This window comes from Cibotium barometz, chromosome 22, assembly GCF_041138505.1.
Source record: "Cibotium barometz isolate CiBa-2024 chromosome 22, ASM4113850v1, whole genome shotgun sequence".
Lineage (NCBI taxonomy): Eukaryota > Viridiplantae > Streptophyta > Polypodiopsida > Cyatheales > Cibotiaceae > Cibotium > Cibotium barometz.
The window spans coordinates 29073838-29098835 of NC_141067.1; the positions used below are offsets into that span (position 1 = coordinate 29073838).

General features: G+C 46.7%; 1 protein-coding gene across 4 annotated transcripts in view; it reads right to left on the reverse strand.

Moving 5' to 3' along the window:
* The window catches only part of LOC147626511 (leucine aminopeptidase 1-like), an 83538-nt gene extending 58746 nt beyond the window's left edge, over positions 1-24792 (reverse strand). For 3 of the 4 annotated variants that reach the window (XR_015268606.1, XR_015268607.1, XM_086816591.1), the window contains exons 1-4: positions 24397-24791; positions 11214-11631; positions 10899-11093; positions 10389-10614 (exon numbers count right to left, since the gene is read on the reverse strand). Coding sequence is in view for 1 of the 4 variants with exons in the window: in XM_086816591.1 (XP_086672717.1) it covers positions 10389-10614; positions 10899-11093; positions 11214-11631; positions 24397-24735 (1178 nt within the window). In the remaining 3 variants the exon portion in view is untranslated. Of the gene's footprint in view, positions 1-10388; positions 10615-10898; positions 11094-11213; positions 11632-24396 lie in introns of all 4 variants that reach the window. The other variant, XR_015268608.1, reaches the window with a different exon arrangement.
* Positions 24793-24998: the final 206 nt, after the last annotated feature.

A 24998-nucleotide genomic window follows, 5' to 3' on the forward strand; every position in this document is an offset into this window, starting at 1 on the left:
AATGCTGAAAAGTAAAGAGTCTGACACAGACAACATGATAGTAGATCTTGCCAGCTCATCCATATCTTCCCACTCTTCAGCAGTAAGAGAAGCGGGCATTACACCCCTTTCTTTGATAGGCTTGTGCTGCTTCTTCTGGAGCAACACATTATAGCACTGGGTTTGCCAAATATCATAGTTATGTGAGCCTTCAAGCTTCTTGATGTGAAGCAATGAAGAGCTCTCACCTGTGGTTGCCATCGCAATATGCAACCTGTCAATGCCTGACTCCCTGCAAAATGTGCAAACACTGCACCAAAAGCACACAAAGTGCTCACAGTTGTTCTCCCAAGCTTTATCTCCCACTGCGGAAGCACAAATGCAACTCTACTCCCACTGTATGTGATAAAATCACCAAAATCTGGTTGCTGCAGATTTAGGACAGCACCTTAAATGTGCTCTGTTCCCCTTCCAAAGTACTGTACAGCAGTACTAAGTGCTCACCAATGATGTACCAAACCTGTACCGGCAAGTACAGCAACTGAAATTGAGCCTTTTGGTCACTCAAATCAATGTGCAGCCATGCCAAAACTTGTACAAAGCTGTACCAAATCTGTGTTAAAATATAGTATCTCATGTGGAATCAAGTCGTAACAAAGGAGTCGGCCATTCACAGCATAAGGGTATAAATACCCATGCCCACCATTGTAATAATCCAATCTATTCATTGCTAAAGTTAGCTGTTCGTCAACTTTTCTCTCTCTCTCTCTCTCTCTCTCTCTCTGCGTCAACTTCTCTCTCCTTCTCTCTACGTGTGTATGAGTGTGGCTTCCGCATGCACTAACTCTGACATGGTATCAGAGCTGAGTGCTCGTTGATTCTTGGGCACACGGAGGAGTTGGAGAAGGTGGCTGCTGCAGCACTGTGGTGGCAAAGAGAGACAGAGGGCAGCTCGCGTGTCTATGCTACATGCTTCGAAGGTGACACGAGACCTCAAAGGGCGGCAGCGTTTCAGCGTTTTTTCAAGTGGCAGAGCACAATAGCGAAGGTGTTGGCGGCTGCAACAAGGCGGTTGGCTGAGAAGGTGAACAACCGTGGCCTCTGTGCTATTGCGCAGGCAGGATCCCTGCGTTACAAACTCTTAGGTGGTCTTGCTGTCCGGAGAGCTTGCTATGGAGTTCTGAGATTTATCATTCATGTTTTCCTGAGGGAACTGTTGAATTGTATGCGGAGAAGAAGCAACACACGTGGCTTGGGCAGCGTTTCATAAAAACGCTACTGCTCTCTGTGCTTGGCAAACTTTGAAGCGGGCAGACCGGGTCGACTGAGAAGAGGTGGACGGAGTTTTCGAGATGGGACTCCCGTGTTCGAGCAAGGATGACAAACTGAATGGTGACAATTATACGCATTGGAACTTGATCATGAGGCTATGGTTTAGCAGAAAAGGCTTATGGGACATTGTTGATGGCTCGGAGGAACGTCCCCGAAGGGATAGCAATCGGTTCACACGTCTTCAGGAGGAGGAGTTTCTCAAATCTCTTGTGGATTGGGAAGCTCACAATGCGAAGGCAATGTCGGCGATTGCAGAATCTCTCACCAAGGAAATTTCCCCTGCCATTCAGACTTTAAAGACTGCCAAGGAAATGTGGTCAAAGCTTGCAGGAATGTTTGATCGAGACTCAACAATGCAAGCAGTAACCCTTCTCGGCCAGTTGTTTTCCATCAAGTTTGAAACCGGGACCTCTATGCAGTCACTTCTAATGAAGGCAAAGGTTATCCATGATCAGTTATCGGCTATGAATAGTGCATTAACTAGTACCCAGTTAGCTGCCTTGGTTCTTACGAAGTTGCCTGAGGAGTATGAGATGGTCTCGAGGGCATTACGCTTACAAGTCACGAAGGAAAAGCTGGAATTTGATGATCTCAGCTCTTTTCTCATTGAGGAGGAAGCAGTGCTCATTTCCCAAGGCAAGATTCGGGTTCCGAAGGATGTAGAATCGGCACATGCTGCATCAAAATCCAATAAGAAGTCTAGGAGCCGTTGTTATAAGTGCGGAAAGCGAGGGCATTTGGCTCGGGATTGCAAATCCAAAGCTAAAGCTCAAGGCTCGACGAGTGACAAAGGCAAAGGCAAAGCTGACGAGGATGACAGTGACAGTGATTCTACTAGGGATGCTACGGCGTCTGCCGGTGTGGCGAGGACTACACTGGCACATGCTCCAACATTCTAGCTTGGTGGATGGATGCTACCACGTGCTTCAGCCAGAGAGAGGCATGTGAGTGGCAGAGAGGGGCAGTCTGTGCTCCCGTTTTTTGGTGATTTGGACCCGTGTGTTGGAGTTCAAGGCACATGCATCTGGCATGGAACAGCTTGACAAATCTATGGACGTGATGAGTTCGTAGTTCATTGGTAGCAGACTATGGATGGGATGAGTTCCTAGTTCATTGTCAGAGAATTTTGGGCGTCATGTGTCGACAGTTCAAGGTTCAGAGGATTTTTTGAACGTGATGTGTTCGCAGTTCAACGAATGGGGGATCATGAATGTGGAGTTGTCTGCAATTCATTATTCTATGTGGCAGCTAAAGCTCAAGATGGCATTTTCTTGTGGAGACAGGTTGATTGGTGCATTATCCGAGGTGTACCTAGCAAAGGCCACGCTAGGGTGTCCATGGTTGCATCTGCATCGACTTGGTTTCTTCATCTATGCCCACTATGAGCTACAGAGAGGGTGTTAAAATATAGTATCTCATGTGGAATCAAGTCGTAACAAAGGAGTCGGCCATTCACAGCATGAGGGTATAAATACCCATGCCCACCATTGTAATAATCCAATCTATTCATTGCTAAAGTTAGCTGTTCGTCAACTTTTCTCTCTCTCTCTCTCTGCGTCAACTTCTCTCTCCTTCTCTCTACGTGTGTATGAGTGTGGCTTCCGCATGCACTAACTCTGACAATCTGTACCAGCAGGTACAATAGCAATAAATGCTCTCCTGGCTGTCCAAATGAGTGAAAATCAGACTTTTACAGTCTCGAACACTTAATTGCACAATTACATCAAAAGCCCCAAATTTTGACATCCAATTTCCTGCAAATTGATCCTGATTGTGACCAATGTTACCCAATTTTGCCAATTTTGCTCAAAAATTGAGCAATTCGGCACCTGTACCTGCTCAATTGATTGAATTGATAAGAAATTCCCAAAATTGAAGGCAAATACCTCTTAATTTTTTGAATTTCTCTGAGATTTGCAGGCTGAATTTTGTTGTTGCAGGAGAGGGGGAGGGGCACGTCTGATGCTGATGCTGTTGCTGCTGCAAAAGGGTGCTGCACGTGTGTTGATGCTAATGCGCCTGCTCGTTGCAGTTGTACGGATGGCTGGGCAGCTCTCTGCGCTGCCTGGTTGGGCAGCGTGGCTGCTGCTGGGCAGCAGCTGAGCAGCCCACGCTGCTGGCTGCCTACGCCCAACTGCTGGGCAGCAAAGTACCAAGTACAGTGCGACCAGTGATACGTCTGCTGCCTACGTCCAGCGATAGTGATTACGCCTGCTGCCTACGTCCAGCGATAGTGATTACGCCTGCTGCCTACGCCCAGCGGCCAACGCTTCAACGCCCCCAGTTGCTCTAGCTCGCCTTCCTAGTGGCTTTACACCTGAGTATGGACGTGTGCTGCCTAGCGCTGACACCCCTGCCTTCGCCTTCTTCTCCACCTGCGCCTGGGAGATCTGAGGGCAGCACTGCTTAAGCCAGCTGATAGCAATCACATCCTTGCGCTGCTGCAGAGCTTCAGGTCACGCAGGTACAGCAACGCGCAAGCTTTAGGCTTGTACATCAGCAGAGATGCACAAAGAACGCGAGCAGAGTGTGCTGCACCGGAAAACTGCAAGCTCTAGGGACCTGTGTGAGAGAATCAGGAATTAGGGTTAGGTCATGTGGGAGACATACACAGAGAAGTACAAGGGAGAGAGAGAGAGAGAGTTGTGGGGATAAGTCAACTCATGAGGCATGAGTGTGTGACTCCCCTATCACACATGTATATTGCACTAGTACACATAGTGCACTTAGTACATTAAAAGTACTAAGTGTACTATGTACTATAACTTATGGGCTTGTACACACTATAAGGGTGGGCATTATGCCTTTACCCCAACAACCTCCCACTTAAAGGCAAAGTGCCCTTAAGTAAAGGAAAAGAAAAATCAGCATGTACATGATAATATACAAGGCCATATCAAGGCTGAAACTGGCCTCATCCAATGCCCATCAAGTGTCTGCAATGAGCAAATCGCTCCGGAGGCAAACTCTTTGTCAACAGATCTGCCGGGTTGTCATCCGTATGAATCTTAACAAGCTGAATTTGCTTGTTCTCTATCACCTCTCTGATGAAGTAATACTTCACATCCACATGCTTCGTCTTTGCATGAAAGACAGGGTTCTTTGCCAACTGGATGGCACTCTAACTATCACAATGCAACAATGGAATATCCCCTGTATAGCCCAAATCAACCACTAACCGAGATAGCCATAATGCCTCCTTGCAAGCCTCTGTGGCTGCAATATACTCGGCCTCTGTAGTAGATAAGGCTGTGCACTTCTGCATCCTGGATATCCATGACACAGCACCTCCTGTGAATGTAAATACATAACCGGTAGTAGACTTCCGGTTATCTGGATGACCGGCATAATCCGAATCCGTGTAACCATGCACTAATGCATCCTGTTTGCCAAAACATATGCACATATCCTGTGTGCCCTTCAGGTATCTCATGACACCTTTCACTGCTTCCCAATGCTTCTTGCCAGGGTTGGCCATGTATCTAGAAACCACTCCCACTGCAAATGCAATGTCCGGCCTAGTAGCAACCATGGCATACATGAGACTGCCACAAGCTGAAGCATACGGAATCTTGGCCATATCAGCCCTGTCTCTATCCGACTGTGGGCTGTCCATAGCACTGAGTTTCACATATGGAGGCAAAGGAGTACTAGTCTTCTTCCCCCGTCCATATTGAACCTCTACAAGACTTTGCCAATGTATTCCTTCTGAGACAAATATAACACATGCTGATTTCTGTCCCGAAGTATCCGCATACCCAAGATGTGATTTGCATCACCTAAATCCTTCATATCAAAGGTTTGATGCAGCCTCTGCTTCAAGGTATCCATCTCCTTACGAGATTTCCCGGCAATCAACATATCATCAACATACAAGATGAGGATCAATAGACTGCCATCCAAAGCTTTCTTGGTGTACAAGCAGTGATCTATGTCACTTCTCCTGAATTTCTGAGATTTCATGAATGTATCAAATTTATGATACCATTCTCTTGGTGCCTGTATTAGCCCATAAAGACTCTTTTTCAGCTTGCATACAAGCTTCTCCTTTCCACTTACTGCATAACCCTCTGGCTGTTGCATATATATCTCCTCATGGAGATCACCGTGAAGAAAAGCAGTCTTCACATCCATCTGAATCAAGTCCAAATCATCATGCGCAACCAAAGCTAACACAGCTCTAAGTGTGGTCATTTTGACCACTGGAGAGAAGATCTCCTCAAAGTCCACACCATATTCCTGCTTGAAGCCCTTAGCCACTAACCTGGCTTTGTATCTTGGCTTTGCATCTCGTGCAACTTTGAGCCTGTAAACCCACTTGCATGGCAAAACCTTCTTGCCTGCAGGCAAATGCACCAACTTCCAAGTTCCATTTTTATGCAGAGAATCCATCTCTGACTTCATGGCACGCTCCCATAGAGCCTTGTCTGCCCTCTGTAAAGCCTCTTTATAACATGAGGGCTCCCCACAGTCAGTAAGCATCAAATAGTCAACCCCTGGAACAAACCTGTCAGGGGCTCTGGAGGGTCTTGTGGACCTGCGTACCCAATGACCATCATTTGCAGGTTGCTGTCCAGCCTGCATATCACCCATTGGTGGCTCCTGTTCCATGCCATAAGGCTGAAAAATCATGCCAGGTATCTCCTCTAACTGTGGTATATCCATAGGGATATCTTCTGCCATCTCTCGCTGTCCATTTGGACCATTTTCAGCACCATTTAAGGGCTGGTTTTCCTGCTGTAATGGCTGATTTACAGCCCTTGGTTGTTGTCCATGATGTCCATCATCATCAAAGATGACTATGCCAGGCTCCTGTTGCCTTGCAGGCTCCTTATACATGCATGTTTCATCAAAAATGACATCATTGCTGCGTATAATCTTTCTATTCACGGGATCCCAAAGTCTATACCCCATTTCACCTCTGTCACCATATCCTAGGAATATGCATTTGTGAGACTTAGGATCAAGTTTGGTGCGCATTTCCCTGCGTATGTGCACGTACGCAACGCAACCAAACACTCTCAAGTGCTTGTATGACGGAGGCTTCCCTGTCCATACTTCCTCTGGCACTTTCCCACCAAGCCTCGTGTTAGGTGACCTGTTTATAAGGTGAACGGCTGTCATAACAGCTTCAGCCCAAAACCATGAGGTGATGCAGCATGTGACAACATAGAACGGACCTTCTCCTGAATGGTCCTGTTCATCCTCTCTGCTGTCCCGTTTTGTGGAGGATCATAAGAAGTAGAGAGCTCCCTCTTGATGCCTTTAGCATCACAAAAGTCCTGAAACTGTTTGGACATATACTCTCCACCATTGTCGGAACGCAAAGCTTTCAGTGTTTTGCCAGTTTGATTCTCAACAAGAGCAACAAACTTCTGAAACACTGAGAATGTATCACTTTTCAAACGAAGAGGATAGACCCACACCTTGCGTGTGGCATCATCAATAAAAGACACAAAATATTTTGCCCCTCCCAAAGAAAGCTGAGGCATCTCACATACATCTGTATGCACAAGCTCTAACTGAGCATCTTTCTATCCAAGAGCTTTCTTGTGGGGGCACTGCAGTTGCCTGCCATATATACAATGCTCACAAAACTGAAAACTTGAAAACTTTAGAGAAGGCAAGTAACCCAAACGAGACAATTGCTCCATTCCTTTGACACTCATGTGTCCCAACCGGCAATGCCACATAGAGATTTCCGGCAGCTCGGTTGCATTTACATTAGCATGGTGACAAACACCTGCATGCATAAAGTAAAGAGTGTCCACTTTAGAGCCTCTGGCAACAACCAGTGAGCCCTTACTAATTTTCCACTTTCCACTATCAAATGTGGTAACATAATCAGCATCATCAAGCTGTCCAGTAGAAAGCAGATTCTTCTTGATCTCAGGCACATGCCTGACATCATGGAGCATAAGCTGTGAGCCATCTGAAAACACAAGCCTCACATCACCTCTGCCAAGAATCTTGCATGCATGGTTATCACCCAAATAAACCACTCCTTCATTGCCAGCAGTATACCTGACAAACAAGTCTCTGCAACCTGTGACATGAAAGGAGGCACCTGAATCAATGATCCATAAGTGCATACCATGACCACCTGTAAGAAGTGAGTGGGCATCAAGTGAAGACGTAAATAGGACCTCATCCTCACTGCCACCTGCATGTGATACATTGATTTCTTCAATCTTGACTCCACTTTTGCCCTTTGGCTTTACATCTTTGGCTTCATCTTTCTCTTTGTCTTTGCCTTTTCCCTTTTCCTTTTGATCATTTTTCCATTTGTAGCATTGCTTTTTAATGTGTCCCTTCTTGCCACAATAATGGCATTCCAAATCCTTTTTGGAGCGAGACTTGCTCCTTCCCCGTTCTTGGCTTTTTTCCCTTTGCTGGGATCTCCCACGTGCATTCATTGCATTGGACTTTCCAACCCTCAACATCTGCATATGACAGCATAGCATGCGAATTGCTAGTGGCTGTCCTGAATGTGTCCCAACTCTCTGGCAAAGTGCATAACAGAAAAGTGGCTTTGAACTCATCGTCCATTGCCAACTTTTGATTAATGACCTGGCTGACAATACCATTAAACTCATTTAGATGGACTGTCATCATAGACGCCCCTTCCTTCATCTGAAGACCTATGAGTTTCTTCAACCAATACACTTTGCTTGAGGCACTTTGCTGGGCATACAAGTCCTGCAATCTCTGCCACATTCCCCAAGCTGTCTTCTCTTCACGAATGCTGAAAAGTAATGAGTCTGACACAGACAACATGATAGTAGATCTTGCCAGCTCATCCATATCTTCCCACTCTTCAGCAGTAAGAGAAGTGGGCATTACACCCCTTTCTTTGATAGGCTTGTGCTGCTTTTTCTGGAGCAACACATTGTAGCACTGGGTTTGCCAAATATCATAATTATGCGAGCCTTCAAGCTTCTTGATATGAAGCAATGAAGAGCTCTCACCTGTGGTTGCCATAGCAATATGCAACCTGTCAATGCCTGACTCCCTGCAAAGATGTGCAAACACTGCACCAAAAGCACACAAAGTGCTCACAGTTTTTCTCCCAAGCTTTATCTCCCACTGCGTAAGCACAAATGCAACTTTTCTCCCACTTTATGTGATGAAATCACCAAAATCTGGTTGCTGCAGATTTTGGACAGCACCTTAAATGTGCTCTGTTGCCCTTCCAAAGTACTGTACAGCAGTACTAAGTGCTCACCTGTGATGTACCAAACTTGTACCGGCAAGTACAACAGCTGAAATTGATCCTTTTCCTCACTCAAATCAGTGTACAGCCATGCCAAAACTTGCACAAAGCTGTGCCAAATCTGTACCAGCAGGTACAGTAGCAATAAATGCTCTCCTGGCTGTCCAAATGAGTGAAAATCAGACTTTTACAGTCCCGAACAGAAATTGGGCAAAATCCCCTTGACTGCAAGCTGATTTCTGAGGATTCAAGGCATAAATGTCTTGCCTGCTGCTTTGCCAAGCTTAACAAGCATACAAACTTGAAAAGCCCCTTGATTTAAGATCAATTTTTGATCATACATGGTACATTGACGCACATGAAGGCATCCAGAGTGTTCACGATGCTTCCCCCTGGCCACATATACATCAAATACATGAAAGCCCCTTGATTTACAGGCACATTGAGTGCTTGTAAGGCATCAACACATTATCCACAGCATCAAATGCAATTGCCTGCATACAAATCAACCAAATCGGCACAAAAGCCCCTTGATTTGCACTGCAATTTGCTGCAATTTTGCCCAAATGTGCGATTTCTCACATCATACAACATGTATGAGTGCTTAATTGCACAATTACATCAAAAGCCCCAAATTTTGACATTCAATTTCCTGCAAATTGATCCTGATTGTGACCAATGTCCTGCAAATTGATCCTGATTGTGACCAATGTCACCCAATTTTGCCAATTTTGCTCAAAATTGAGCAATTCGACACCTGTATCTGCTCAATTGTTGATTGTACCTGCTCAATTGCAAGTCCCAAAAAAAAATTGAGGAAAATACCTTGTAGTTTTCTGATTTTTCTCTGATTTGCAGGCGGGTTTTGTTGTTGCAGGAAAAGGGATGATGATGCTGCTGCTGTTCTGTGCAGGTGGGGGGGGGCACTTCTTGCTGCAGATTTGATGGCTGCTCCTACCACCACTTCGCACTACGGGTTCGCTACAGGCTTGCCTTTGCGAATGATTCAGCGCTTGTTGACGTCGCCTTGTGGACCAGCCGACGACTAACGCCTAGTAGCCTTCGCTCACTTCAGTTCGCTGCTCCACGCTCGACGCCTGGCTTTTACGTGGACCACTACCCCGCTTACGAGCTCGCCTCCAGCTTCGCTTGCGTTTCGGCTCGCTGCTCACGCTCGACGCCTCCAGCTACGCTGCCTTCGCTTATGTTTCGCCTAGCGCCAGCCGACGCCCAGCATTTGTTCGCCAACGCTGCTGCGACCCTGATGCAAGCTGCTGTAGGCGCCTGGCAGCGCTGACACGCCTGTGTGTGTTCCAACGCCCGCCACCAAGCACATTGTAATATGCCCATCTGCTGCCTGTGTATCGCCATTGTAAGCCTTTGGCTAATCGATCAAGGTGATCTTGTCTGCAATCGCTCTCTCCTTCTCTCTCTCTCTCTCTCTCTCTCTCTCTCTCTCTCTCTCTCATTGTTCACGCTTCCGCCTGTGCATACTCCAACACTGAAAGCATCAAGTGAGAGAGAACTATTATTTATGTGTAACAGTCTCTAATGCTGGAGAGGAGGTTCCCACAAGGGCATATGGAAATATAACGCACGCACACACACACGTGTACATTATATACTTATGTATACACAAACATGTATGTTTGCTCATCTTTATATTTATACTTATATGAATAATTGTAGCCTATGATGAAGGCAGTCACTAGAAAACAAAGCCACTCAATTTCATGACCACAAATGTTCCAAATGCACTTGCAGCCTCACGGTCCGGACATTGCTTGAAAGTTTCCTACCGATAATGAGAGCTGCTTGGCTTGTCTATGGTATAGCATAAGGCACCATCACAAAGTCAGATTACCTGTCAAACGTCAAGCCTTTTCCAACAATAGCCAACTTGGTCTTCGTTTCACCACTAGAAGGCTTATACTGTATATGGATGAATTTGGGGGGGTTGGTGGAAGCAGCAGACACACCAAGGTATGCTCCCATCTTCAGCTCTTTGCACTTTTCCTCATCAAGGATTTGAACAGTTAATACGTCCTCAAAAGTGGAGCCCAAACTTAACGCTTCTTCCGCAAGAGCGACTGCTTCAAGGAACATACATATACATAAGTAGCAACGCAAGATGATTCTCTGAGCTCTCTTTATAAACCCAAAAAAAAAAAAGCATTGTTGTTCTTTGTATGGAAAATCACTCGGGCTGTAACACAACCTTCCACACCTATGCAACGGCCAGCAGGGAGTGGGACCAGCAAGATTGCCCTCCATCCATCCCTGACGGGTGGCCTGGATGGACCCCCATACACGGGCAGGGAAGTTTGTGTAACTAGCCCCCCACCCACAATCAAGAAGAGTTTAGTCTACGTACCAGGAGTAAGCACATTTGGAGGGGCATTCACAAGCTCTCTTGAAAAGATTACTCCTGCACAGACTTTCTCAGCAGTTTTTAGCTTTTCCTCCAATCCAGTCCCGCTTCCAAACCCTAGAAGTTCTAAACTCTTAAGAAATGGCTTCTTCTTTTCGGACCTAAATCTTGAATCTTCATGCAGCCCCAAAGTTACACCTGTAAGGACCAACCAGATTGACCTTAGCTCATAACAAAACAAACCAAGTCTTAGAAAGAGATTGAATTGCCACCATCCCAAATTAATCACACAAAAACTGAACTAAAAAGGAGAACTACCCATGGCAATAGCACGAGCTCTGTAATGCAATGACTCATCATCCCAATCTTGAAAATTGGCAAGAGTAACAGCTAGGGAGCTGGCTTGCACAGTCTTGGCAATGGCTGCTACCGATTCTCCGAAAACCTTCCATTTTGAAGGCAATATCGCTCCTGATGTTTCAACCCCTATTAAACCGATCCTCTTGAAACCAAACCCGGGCAGCCTTACAAAAGTAGACTGGCCAGCTTTTCCCGTAAAATCTTCTTCTGTGGTAACAGCTCCCAGAATACCTTTCAAAAACTCATCAAGTTTTCTCAACTTTAAGTTTTTGAAACCACCACTTTCATCTTTTTCCAAATCACAAGAAGATACTCCTACAGCCAACATATCGCCTTTCCACTCAGTCGCATCAAATTCAGATGCTGAAATCCCAATCTGACAAAACCAAACTAGTATGCTTCAGATGATTGAATATCAATTGTTAGTGATACCATAAACCAATACAAACACTCACGAAACTGCTGGTTATCAGAGAGTCTAGCAGAAGTGATTAATTAATCAATGAAAAACGGACATCAAGACAGCAATTAACATGCACACACAACACCGTATAGGATCCTGATGGCCAGGACCCTCCCTCCCTCTTGCTGCTTGCGGAATAGTTTCTTTACTTGATATAAGAATAAGAAGTACAAGCCTGAAATCTGCCACCTACTGTTGCCTCTCCATGCTCTCCTGCGTTCCTTATCACCTGCCCATTAACTATCACCCATCCGAGCCCTATTGCCAAATTTCTTCCTGTTGGGGGTGGGCACCCGTGCATTTTCTGCTTTGGGCAGATTCAAGCTGCAGATGAAGGGTGGACACTTGCTTTTCTGTTCACTCAAGAGGCTGGAGTGCCATGCTGAAAAATGGTTTTGTAGGGAGAGGAGAATATAGGCCATGTCACCCCTTTTCCACTAGTCAGCTGGCTGACTGCTGAATGGGCCCTTGAAGAAGGGTAGCTTAGTCCCTTTTTGCTCCTTCACTTGGGCTTTGTCCAGGCTGTTTTGGGCACCCCATATTTACTTTACTTGAGATAAGAATAAATATGAGGCTGAAATCCACCACCTACTGTTGCCTCTCCATGCTCTCTTTCATTTCCTAGCACCTGCTCCTTCACAATCGTCCATCAGAGCACTGTTGCCAATTTTTTGCCTGTTGGCAGTGGGTGCCTGTGCATTTGCTGTTTTGGGCTGATTCAGGCTGCAGATGAAGGGTGGACAGTTGCTTTACTCTTCACTCAAGGGGCTTCTGGAGTGCCATGCTGAATGGTGGAGGATATAGGCCATGTCACCCCTTTTCCCCTAGTCAGCTGTCTGACTAACATGCGGAAGCTTATAGACAAGGTTATACTTTGATAAAGAATATTCAGCACCTTGATTCTTGACGATTGCACAATGTGGCGGAGATAACTGCGCGCGCGAGAGAGAGAGAGAGAGAGAGAGAGAGAGAGAGAGAGAGAGAGCAACAACAACAAAGACAAGTACACCCGATTGGGTCCTAAATACCCTCTGAAGGGCCCCCACCAAGGACTGGTGTATTTGCTTTACTGAATGATGGAAAGACTAACTTTCTTGGAGATCTTCCTTGGCTATAAATCAGCACCCTGAAGATGACCTGATTCTTGACCTTCAAGTTCACCTTGCTTCAGACTCCCCTTGGCTGTCCTGGCCCTTGGAGTATTTCAGAACTTGTGAGGAATAATGAGATGCTTTAACACCTTGACAAGCCCATGCTTATCTGGTCCCAAAAGAGGCTGGTCGGTTTGCTGAAATAGCTGTTGGCTTATGCCTTCAAAAACTCAACATGGGCTTTAAGTCTATCTCAAGGCATTACAAGTGGGTAGCTCATGGCATTGAGAGAGAGAAAGAGAAAGAAAGAAAGATTTTATTAACATCTTCCAAAAGACCGAACTCGGCCTATGAGACAGATCAGTGTACCTGTGTGGGGTATCCTCTGTCATCCCAACAAAATGAAAAAGTAATGAAGCTGAATCTGGGTGTGCAATAAGTACAATGAGTGGGGGAGGAGGTGGAGTTCTACTACTAGGAGAATGCAAAGCTATATGCATGGAGTATACAATCATGATATGCAACCTAGCTAGCTCCATCCTGTACCATACTGGGGGTATAGAATGGTATACATCAATGAAGGGGGTGTCCACAGCTCCCTGAAGAACATGCCTGGGTCTGCTCTGAAGCGAGCCAGTCGCTCTGCACCCTCTTTGTGAAACTGAGCTCTGATCTCTGTCATCTCTCTCTGGTATAGGCGTCGTGTTCGAAAGCCAGGTGTCCTCTGTCTCCTGCGGGCTCTGAGTGTCTCTGCTCTCTGGAGAGTAATTCCTTGCTGTGTAGGGGCTGGGAGTGGGGTGGATCTCTGAAAAAATGTAATCTGTGTCTCTCGTCCCCCCTCTGGAGCTGTCTGAGCCTGTAATGATGTCTCTCTGTGACGCTGTATGTCTAGAATGAATCTCCCCAGTATGCGCTGGTCTGTTGCCTCAAAGATATGGCGTAGGGAATGTGGCTCTCTGAATAAAATGGGATCTCTCTCTCTCTCATGGCTGTATATGCTCTGCATCTACATACATAATGCTCCTCACTCTCCACCTCCTCTCTGCACAATCTGCATACCCTCTCCTCTCGAGGGATCCGTGCTGCTCTGCCAGTCTCGATCTCCAATCGATGTGATGAGACTCTAAGCTGACCAATAGCTACTCGGGAGCCGTGTGGTAAAAAGCCCTCCATGTATCTAGGCCTCTCTATAAATCCATCATCAGTGATACTCATGAAGTGATCTCTGTAGTATAGCATCTTCGGTGGAAGAGGCTGTGTAGGCGATATCCATGTCTCTCGTGTATAGAGCTACCATAGGTCCTGTCTCAATACTCTGTTCCTCTCACTATGAGAGAGACGGACATGTGGTGCATCCCTGTCATACTAGAATGGTGGTAGATGATCCATGTCTAGGCCATGCTGTGAGAACCAATGTGTGACCTGTGCATACCATGATCCTCTGTCTCCTGCCTCAGCTAGCTGTCTAGATGCCTCAAAAGCTCTGTATGACAACCTGTCATGTGGCATCTCTTTGAATCTGTCTAGCAGGTATATAGTCCGGAATATGGCCTCTACCATCATAGGAGGCACGGCAAACTCTGCTCGGATAATGTCATGAGGTACTGACGGTTTGCTGCGTATCATGCGTGCCATCATGAGGGCCTGTGGTCTCTCTTGTCAAAATACGCAGCGGAGATGATGACCAGATCTGGGAACACGAGAGCAAAACGCATGCAGAAAAAATACAGCACAAGAGAGAGAGAGATATAGGCGTGTAACTCTGCTCTATATACACAAGAAGATCCCGCAAAAGACTGAATGAGGAAGTGGTGGGGGCATGGGGCCTATTTATATGCCCCATGTGAGTAGTCGGCCAGCACTGGTGGCCCTCCACGACTGCATGAGCAGTCGGCCAGCAATAAATGAGGCCCATGACTGCATACATCCAGTCGGCCAGCAGTACAAAGGTCCACGACTGCTGTTGGGCAGTCGGCCAGTCACATGTATGCTGTTGGGCGAGTCGGCCAGCCACTCAGTGCTCCTGCCAACCTCTGGCATCCCTCCACACCACTAGAAAATGGAAAAAAATAGGGAAAAAATACATGGAGTGAGGAAAAATGATAAAACACCTCATAAGGGCGGGCACACCCACAACAAAGGCCCTGGTGTATAAAACTGGACAAGAGATGACTTCTAACACCCCCTCTCAGCTCGTGGCTGTGAAACCAACCACAGGGAGCTGGGGTGCCGCCTGAGCAAATCCTGAGATAGCGACTTCGTGAAGAGGTCCACCGTACTGTCCTCCGTCGAACAGAATCAGCAAAACGATCTGTTCACGAACAAAGTGCCTCTGGATGACCATGGGTTCCTCCAGTGGAAGCCCAAACCTGCAATGCAACCTCTGCATCCTCACCACCTCACAAGTAGCATCACAAACAACCCGGTACTCTGCCTCTGTCCGCGACAAGGCAAAAGATGACTACTTCTTACTGCTCCATAAAACTGCTCCTGGGCCTGAAGTAGATCTCCTCGTGTCCGGATCTCCTCCCCAAACTGAGTCACTCCAACCGTGGAGTCGGACTCCATCCAACAATCCCCCTCCTGTGTACAAGAGTCCATGATCCTTCGCATGCTACAGAAACCACAGGAAACGCAATCCTGCCTCCCAAAGAGACATCCGCAACCATGAGCTCAACTGCCTCATCAGGAAGCTCCCGTCCAATCTGGTGTCCATCAGCCAGATCAATGAACCATACTGCTTCTGAGTCAAAAAGGCATCACACTGCTCACAAGGATCAACCCCTGTTACAGTGCAAAAACAAGTCCTGGAAACCTGCTGAAGACCACGCAAGGCCTTCTGAAACCTGTCAACCACCCCCTCTGAATCCGAAACCACAAAGCCTGGAGTATGCACCTCCTTCTGCAAGTAATCAACTGCCACCTGCCTGGCTTTCCGAAAGGTCCCCGTGGAAAGAACATCCTCATCTACTGGAGGTTCTTTGTCCCGCATACTACGAGACATCAGAGCATAAGTTACCTGTTCAGTTTCCTCTGACTGACGAACACAAGAACTACCAACGTCAGTACTGGAGAGTTCCTGCCAACTGCTGCCATCTACTGGCAAGCTATCCACCATCTGGTCCCAGAAAGCCTGCACCTGCAGCGTATCCACACTTAAGTGGCCATTACCAGACTGCCACTCATCACAAACCTGAGGACCTAGGAGAGAGAGTGCTGAAAGCTTGTAAACTCCATTCTCCACTCCACCTTCCCAAACCACTTGGCCTGTTGCTTTGTCCCGGAGAGCAACAAAATGCTCATCAAACTCCACCCGTACGCCAGTCTTGCAAACCTGATGCACTGACAACAGATGAAAACCAAGTGCCGGAACATACAACACTTGGGAGGAATGCTTCCCCCCTCTGCCATTGGGAACTATCTCCATCCTGCCCTCACTGTGAACTGGGATAGTGGACGTATCCCCAGTAAGAATGTGACCAGAAAGCCTGCAGAGATCCTGTAAACCAGAACGGGAAGGAGTCATGTGCTTGGAAGCACCACTATCTCCCGAGTATCCGTTGCGGAGAGTCCTCCAATCTCCTCCCTGCCTGAAGAAAATGAAACAGCAGTGTCCACCACCTCCAGGTGCACAAAAGCCGGAGTCTTCATGATTGCTACCGAGGAATCTTCACCCTTCTCGGTCTTCCGCTTGGGACACTGCCTTCAATAGTGGCCTTTCTCGCCACAATCATTACAGGTCCTCTCTGCCTTTAGTTTCTCACGGTCAGTAACGGACTTCTTCTCAGAAGACTTCTCCGACGACGAAGCCTTCCCTTTGCCCGTGTTACGGCCTTTCAGCCGTTGGCCAGTTAAGGCCTTCGAACCTCCACCCTGAGGAGGGTTCATGAATCGTTCCTCCTGGTCCAGGACCATGGGCACAAGCTCCTCCCACGTGATGGTGCTGAGCCTACCACTGGTAATCAAAGATGAGTAAAATGCTGAGTACGAAGAGGGCAAATGTGACAGCAACGTGATGGCCATGTCCTCTGACGATATCTCCTTCCCAGCCTGAAGAACTTCCTGCTGAAGAGCCTGCAGCTTGTTAATATGCTCCCGCATCGTCGACGACTTTGCAGGGTTCATAACCCGCATCTGTACTTCCAAGGAAATCCTCTTCATGGGCAATACCCTGTTGTAAAGAGAGGCCAAATGCTGCCATATACCTCTGGCCAGCGTCATATGCTTTACATGATTGATTACCTGCGGTGTGCAGTTGAGAAAGATAAACGAACGGACCTTGGCGTTGACACGATCCCACATCTGTGTCCCAGCCTCCCGGTCCTTTCGGGTCGACGGTAACTCCCCTTCCTCTACTTCCGGCCGTGGAACACCAACAACGACAAAATCGGCAAGGTCGTAAGACTCCAGAACAGATTCCATCATAGCCTTCCATATGCCGTAGTTGCTCCCGTCCAACTGACGGTCCACCGGGAACGTGGGGAGTGTCGGGATCTTCACGTGCCTCTCGGCCATCTCAAACAGATCTGCCATTGCGGGGATGTACTCTGAAAAGGGTGGGTGGGTGGGAACAAAGAAGAACTAATACCTGCAAGTGGCTGTCCAGCAAATCAGCCCGCCATCCTCTTGCTTCTCCTCTTCCCAAACAGTCCAAAACAGTCCACCAATCAGCCACACAACAGTCCCCCTCTTGCTCACACAAATCCCAAGAACTATCTAGAGCCTAGGCTCTGATACTACGCAGCGGAGATGATGACCAGATCTGGGAACACTAGAGCAAAACGCATGCAGAAAAAATACAGCACGAGAGAGAGATATAGGCGTGTAACTCTGCTCTATATACACAAGAAGATCCCGCAAAAGACTGAATGAGGAAGTGGTGGGAGCATGGGGCCTATTTATATGCCCCATGTGAGCAGTCGGCCGGCACTGGTGGCCCTCCACAACTGCATTAGTAGTCGGCCAGCAATAAATGAGGCCCACGACTGCATACATCCAGTCGGCCAGCAATACAAAGGTCCACGACTGCTGTTGGGCGGTCGGCCAATCACATGTCTGCTGTTGGGCCAGTCGGCCAGCCACTCAGTGCTCCTGCCAACCTCTGGCATCCCTCCACACCACTGGAAAATGGAAAAAAATAGGAAAAAAATACGGGGAGTGAGGAAAAATGATAAAACACCTCATAAGGGCGGGCACACCCACAACAAAGGCCCTGGTGTATAAAACTGGACAGGAGATGACTTCTAACATCTCTATCTGTGTCCACCAATGGGTAGCGAGTCTTGGCGCCCATACCGCTGCTCCATACATCAGTGCCGGTGTGACTAATGTGTCAAATAGCCACCACCCCTTCGTCCGGGGCTCCTGAAAATGCGCTTGGTGGCACTGTCTCTCTAGCCTAGCCAATGCTGCATATCCCCGTGTCAATCTGGCTCTAGCTGCTGAACCCATGGTGAAGCGCGTGGCTGCTAGAGAGAGAGAGAGAGAGAGAGAGAGAGAAGAACAAAGATAAGTACACCCACTTGGGTCCCAAATACCCTCTGAAGGGCCCCCCACCAAGGATAGGTGTATTTGCTTTATTGAATGATAAAAAGACTGACTTTCTTGGAGATCTTCCTTGGCTGTAAATCTGCAGCCTGAAGATGACCTAATCCTTAACCTTCAAGTTCACCTTGCTTCAGCCTCCCCTTAGCTGTCCTGGCCCTTGGAGTACTTCAACACTTGTGAATAATGAGATGATTTGACCCCTTGCCAAGCCCATGCTTATAAAGGTCCCAAAAGAGGCTGGTCGGTTTGCTGAAACAGCTCTCAGCCAATTCATAAAGCTCCATGACCTAAATATTATCACCTTTATCGTGGCACCTTTTGTAATATGCGGAAGCTTCGGAGAAGAATCGGTAACTTCAATACTCAAAATTCAGCACTCTTTCCAATTACCCTCTGTAGGGCCCCCACCACGGATGGTGTATTTGCTTTATTAGAATGATGAGAAATCTGAAAGAAAATACAGCAATCTTGGACCTTTTCTTGGCTGGGAATACCCTGCCCTTGACCTGAATCCTTCACCCCTTTGCTTAGCACCCTCTTGGCTCTGTCTAGCCTCTTATGCTTGAGCTCTTGGTGGAGAATGAGATGAACAATTGGAATTATGGACTCTCCTATTTATACTACCCAATCATGAGCAGTCGGCCAGCATTAAAGTACTCCCACGACTGAATTTCCAGCATTTAATGCTGAAATAAATCACATAAAAATGCTGCGTTTTTTCCCTAATTGGCTGGGCATCATGCGCCTGCTTCCAGAGGGCTCGGCACAACTTTTGCCCACAATCCAAGGGCTGGGCAGCCTGTATGGGCTGCCCCATACTTGCCCTACAGCCATATAAAGGCTGTAATCTCCTAGAAACTACCTTAATCTTGCCCTAAGGCTGTCCTATAGCCCCTCCATGGCTGGTGGGTTCAACCTGGGCCTTCCTGGCCCTTATGGGGGTGGTTCCACACCATTCTCATGCCCACACTAAGATCCGGGGTAGCCCTATGGGCTGGCCCCTTGTCCTAACCACTATCTACTCGGTGATCTGGCATCCGGTACCATACCAGATACACAGAACCACTGACATCATTCTAGAGGGAGAATCACAGCGTGGATTGGCACTGTTTCATGTGCAGGACAGTGCACACCTGACCTTGGACTCATGTGCAGGACAATGCACACCTGACCTCGGACATCTGAGATGGATCCCTGGCTGACTCGTCCCGGACTGGGCTCACATGGGACCAGTTTACCATCCAAGGTCCTGCACCTTCTGTACAGAAATGTCTACATGGCATCCAAGTGCGGGATGCACGTGACACCTTTCCACACATGGCCCACATGACGCTGCTGGCCGACTCTCGCCCCTTTCTCATGGGCTAGCTGACTTGTTGCCCCGCCCTTAGGCCTGCCCAAGCCTTTCCATGCCCTGGTTTGCTTGGGCATGGGGCCTCCTTGGCCCCTAGGGTCGCCCACAAGGGCTGCCCACCTTGTAGGCAAGGCCCTTAAGGCCTTATGGGGTGGCCCACAAGGCTGCCTTTGCCTACCTATATGTGGGCAACAAGCTTCCTAGACCTAACACTGGAGTCCCAGGCAAAGCCCAATACACCTCTACATCATTCCAGAGGGTGACTCACAGTACGGACTGGCACTGCCCCATGAGTGGGACATGCACACCTGACCATGACCATGTATGGGACTCGTACACCTAACCTTGGCTAACACGTCCCGGACTAGTGCTCATAAGGGGCCAATTACCACTCCAAGTCCTGCACCTGTTATACAAATATGTCCACAAGGCATCCAAGTGCGGGATGCACGTGACTCTGACTGCTGAATGGAGTTGCTTCTGCAAATGCATCAAAACGCACATCCCCTTAGCTGCTTCTTGCATGTCCTCCAATCCTCAACAGCACCCAACCATTGGCCTCACTTTGTGGTTCAGTTCCCGGTCTGTTAATTCTCAAAGGCATGTATCTCTCGGTGGCTATAACCTCTTATAGGCGTGCACCTACATCTACCTTGTTTATGAGCCCTAGCCTACACTCATAGTCACTCCCTTATGTGAGGGAAAAAACCATCCTACACTACCCTGAACCTGTCCTCATGGAGCTATGACACATGCATTTGAGGAGGAACGTATGTGGAGAGAGGTGCACAAAACCACACATTAGAAATGGCATCTTTTCATTAAAAAAGTGCATAATCAAACCATCCTAGAGAACACCAACCCCCTTGGAGTCAAGTAGCTAAGCAAGAGATGGACATGGTTGTCCAGGAACAAGCCCTGTGGCTGGACACCAGACACCTAGCCCCTTGAGCCCTTGTCCAAGGCATGTGAACCAGTGTGCCACCACAAGAAGGTCAAGGTCATATGTGCAAATTGTTAATACAAGCTGAGCCCCCATCATTGTTTATTATGACTTCTCCTCTCCTTTGGTTATATGCTAATAATCATATACCTAGATGAATCCAAGAACATGCCCAAATTCACCTTTTAGAAACGTGCATGTTATATACTCATGGTAGTCAACCCACAAGACTATATAACTATCAACTCCATTATGCATAGTATGGACTAGATACTACAACCACCCCACTAACGTCATCAATGCCCAATAGTGGGTGTAGAACTCTGTATCAAGATATGCTCTCACACACGCACTCTACACACACACACACACACACAGAAGAGCATATATTCACACAAAGCACTCCGTACTAAGTTTCTGTCAAACCTCCGGAGATGCAAGGCAGACTCGGTCATAATGAAGCCTAGCACTAAGGGAAGTAGCAAATAGAAAGAATTAGTGCAGCAAATAAGTAGTTGTTTCTAGCCTATACTTGTTGCCTCTTACATACATGGTGCTATCTTGAAGATCTTTGCTGAAGCACACTCAAGGAGAAGTAAACTCCATGTTAGTTTTAGTGAAAGAGAAGATTCTGCCTTATGATATGCTATGCAGCATAGTGAGGCTCTTAAATGCGATTAATATACTTGTATTTGGGCATCTTCATTGTGTACTTCGCTGTCCACAATTCAGAGTTAATTAAAAGAGATTAGCTTGTTTATTAAAGAGTTCTATTTAATCCATGTTGTTCAACTTTCTTGGCATTTAATGTTTGGGCATTTTTCCCGGTCACAATTCTCTAAGTTTTATGTGGTCATTAAACACCCTTCCACACTTGTGTTTATTTTGGAGGGATTAGTGCACTTAGGGATATAGTATTCACCTCACCTCATTTCTGTGACACTAGTAGCATTTACCCTTAATGCAGCACATATAGCTCCGTAGGATGATTAACACATATAGCTCCGTAGGATGATTAACACAAGCTCCAAGGTGCTACCCTTTGCAGCCCCCAGTCAGTCCCATACACATTCAGCAATGCAAGCAAATATACCTTCATGGTGGGCGCCCTTCATAAGGTTATTTCGGACCCAATACAATGTACTCTCTCATGTCTCTCTCTCTTTTATTTGTTCATATGCAAATCATCACGTTTGAATGCTGAATTTGTGCTCTTATCAAGTTAACGATTCTACTCCAAGCTTCCGCATGCAACAGCTTCGGTAAGAGCATACTTGAGCTTGTCGATTCTTAGTGCACATATAATATGCAAGCTATAGCTCGGGAAGAATGTACACAACTCTCACAGATGGTTCCAATCAAGACGCATTGCACAGATCATGGCGTATGAAAAAAGCAGGGAGGCCCCCCTCAGAGAAAGGCTACTGAGGCAACTGGAACCAAAGAGTGTAAATCTCGGAGTACTTAACCATTAACTTAATTAAACTCGCAATTAACCAAAAATGAAATGTCACAAGTTACCAAGATCATCAACACCACATTGGGGCTGAAGATGAGCCCAACCCTCTCCTTAAGGTATTTTGCTACCAAAAGAAAATATTCATAGTTCAAGCTGCTAGGTTGTCTCCCGATCACCAAATTACCAAGACCATCAACACCACATTCCTTGTAGGTATATCAGAGATCAGACGAGCGTCTCTCTCTCATCATATATGGTGCTTCTCCAAAGTTATTGTGTCTCAAGCTTATACATACCTTATGCATCTCCTCTTCAGCTAGGATAGCTTGGTTTTCTAAAGCTTTGAATGATGAGTCCACTTAAACAGCCCTAACACTCACAGGAGTCCAAAGCCAACTCAATAAGTTTCCAGTATTCAAACAGTCATCTTGAATCATCCAGAAGACATATTGATATGACTCTCCAACAACCCACATGGCTCATCCATAGGCCCACATGGTTTGTCCAATAGCCCACTTGGTTGTTCCAAGAGCCCATTTAGCTGTTCCATGAGCTCAATGGCTAATTTCCAAGCCCAATGGATGAACTCCATGCCCAATGGCTTGGTTTGATGCCAATGGCCACTCAATGGTTGATACATGTGCCCAATGGATGATTTCAATTTCTTTCTTTTTTTCCATGCCCAATGGTTGAGTTTGTAATGAGCCTGGAACAGACATTAGGGCTTTCTCACTATTGTATTTAGATTGACAAGCCTTTTAAACAATAGACAACTTAGAATACCATTCACTTTACATGAAAAGAGAAAAAGACACACGCTGGGCCAAAACAGTCCAACCCCCCCTCAGGAATTCTTTATTATTTTACAAATAAAAGTATGAGAGTGCCAAGCAGCAGATTTCCAAGTATATGAAAACAAATCAAGCACTGGCTCCATACCCTAGCGTTAGAACCAAGGCAAGAACCACCCACTACCCAAGTCTAAGACAAGGGAAGAACTCCATGCTTGTCTGTAAGAGAGGTGCTAAAGAAACTATGGAGGCTTGAATAGGAACATGGCTATGGCATGTTTAGCACACACACACACACACATACCATGCAGCACTCATCCATATATTGAGCAATTTGATCCTAAAAGCAATGGAGAATACAATAGATTAGGTATTTGTGTATTATTATAGTTAGTCTAAGTCTTAAGTGGCTATATTCCTTCGGTTACTCATTTGTCATTAGACAGATAGGCCTTACGTACGTGTAAGGTGAGGGGAACTTATACACGACATATGGTATCAACGTGACTAATCACCACGAGATGATCTCGCACACAGCTTACAAAGGTTGCTAAAGGAGTTAAAAACAGCATAGACACTAACCTTGGAATCAAGATTTGGTGCAAGCCCTCCATCTCTAAAACGAGAAACATTGAGGAACCACAAAGAGCATTTAGCATGGCCAAACACAAGGCATACTAATGGAGGAAGATCAGAAGTCATCTACTCAATACCTTTTACCTACAGTGCACTAGAGGCTCATCAAAAATCTTCTCTCTCCCCACACCAGACTCCACAAGATTTCTAGCAGGGGATTCATTCAATTTGGGATCCAAGGATATGCGCTTGATTGACCAAAAAGTGACTGACACAGGCTACATGTTTTGCATATTACGATGCATTGGGGTTGAGGTGGATTCTTGAGAAAATGGGAGAACAAGAAAAGGTCAACAATGTTACAAAGCAACTTTGCATGACCATTGCAATGAATCCACTGTTCCATGCTTGCACAAAGCAAATTGAGATCCGGTATTATTTTGTGATTGATTTCATCATGATTGGAGATGTCAAATTGATCTAAAATACTTCAAGGATTGCAAAGATACCATCACTGAGAATCTAAGCACGGCCTAGCTAAAGCAGCATTTACATCGAGTAACCGTCGGTCAACAAAGGTGAGTTCAGCTTGGGGAGGTAAAACTCAACCTAGTCCAGCTCAGTTAAAAAGCAATGATTTTGTTTTTGTTTTTCGAGCCGGGGTCAGAGATGAACGGGCTCGTTCTGAGACTTGAACAGAGAAACGCTTTTGTCATTAGCAATGCTGCTCATGATGTGAAGCCAGTGTTGAAAATGTGGATTAAATTAGTTGTCCACACCATAGTGGCTACTCATTTCAGCATCCATTTATTCAAGTGGAGGGTGTGGCGATGAAAAACAAAGATATTTATATAAGTTTAAAAAAATCAGCTTGGTCAACGAAATATTCTATGGAAAAAAAAGAGAGGTGAGCATACCTGAGGAATAAGAGATTCTCCAGGAGTTGTGAAGCCAAGGGGATAGGAGGCGGCGAAGCGAGGGCCGCTACGCTGCATGGAGCCATGGGAGAGGAGGACGGGGGAGGGCGAGCTTGGGATCTGGTTATGGATGTGACTGTGGGCATGGCTGCGATGGCTGTGGCTGTGGCTGTGGCTGTGGCTGTGGCTGTGGCTGTGGCGGCAAATACAGCGAGAGAAGGGGAGGGCGATGTGCGAAAGGCCTACTGCTACACAGGAAGCCGAGGAGAGAGGGAACCGCAGAGGTACGCTCGTCGATGACGACAAAGACGAAGCTCGCACTACTACTACGCTCGCCATATCTCCAACTGAATGGATTTACACTTCACATTCTTATCTTGTGTGTGTGTGTGTGTGTGTGAGAGAGAGAGAGAGAGAGAGAGAGAGAGAGAGGGAGGTTTTTTAAGTCATGGCAACTATGCCAAGAGCTCTAGAAGAACTATCCGACCAAACTAGATTCGAATCTAGGTGGATCTATGCCAACTTAAGGGCCCTTGCTCTAGCCACATCTGCCCTATGTCGGGGTACAGAAGGGTAGTGTGAGGGTCCAAAATGAGAGAGAG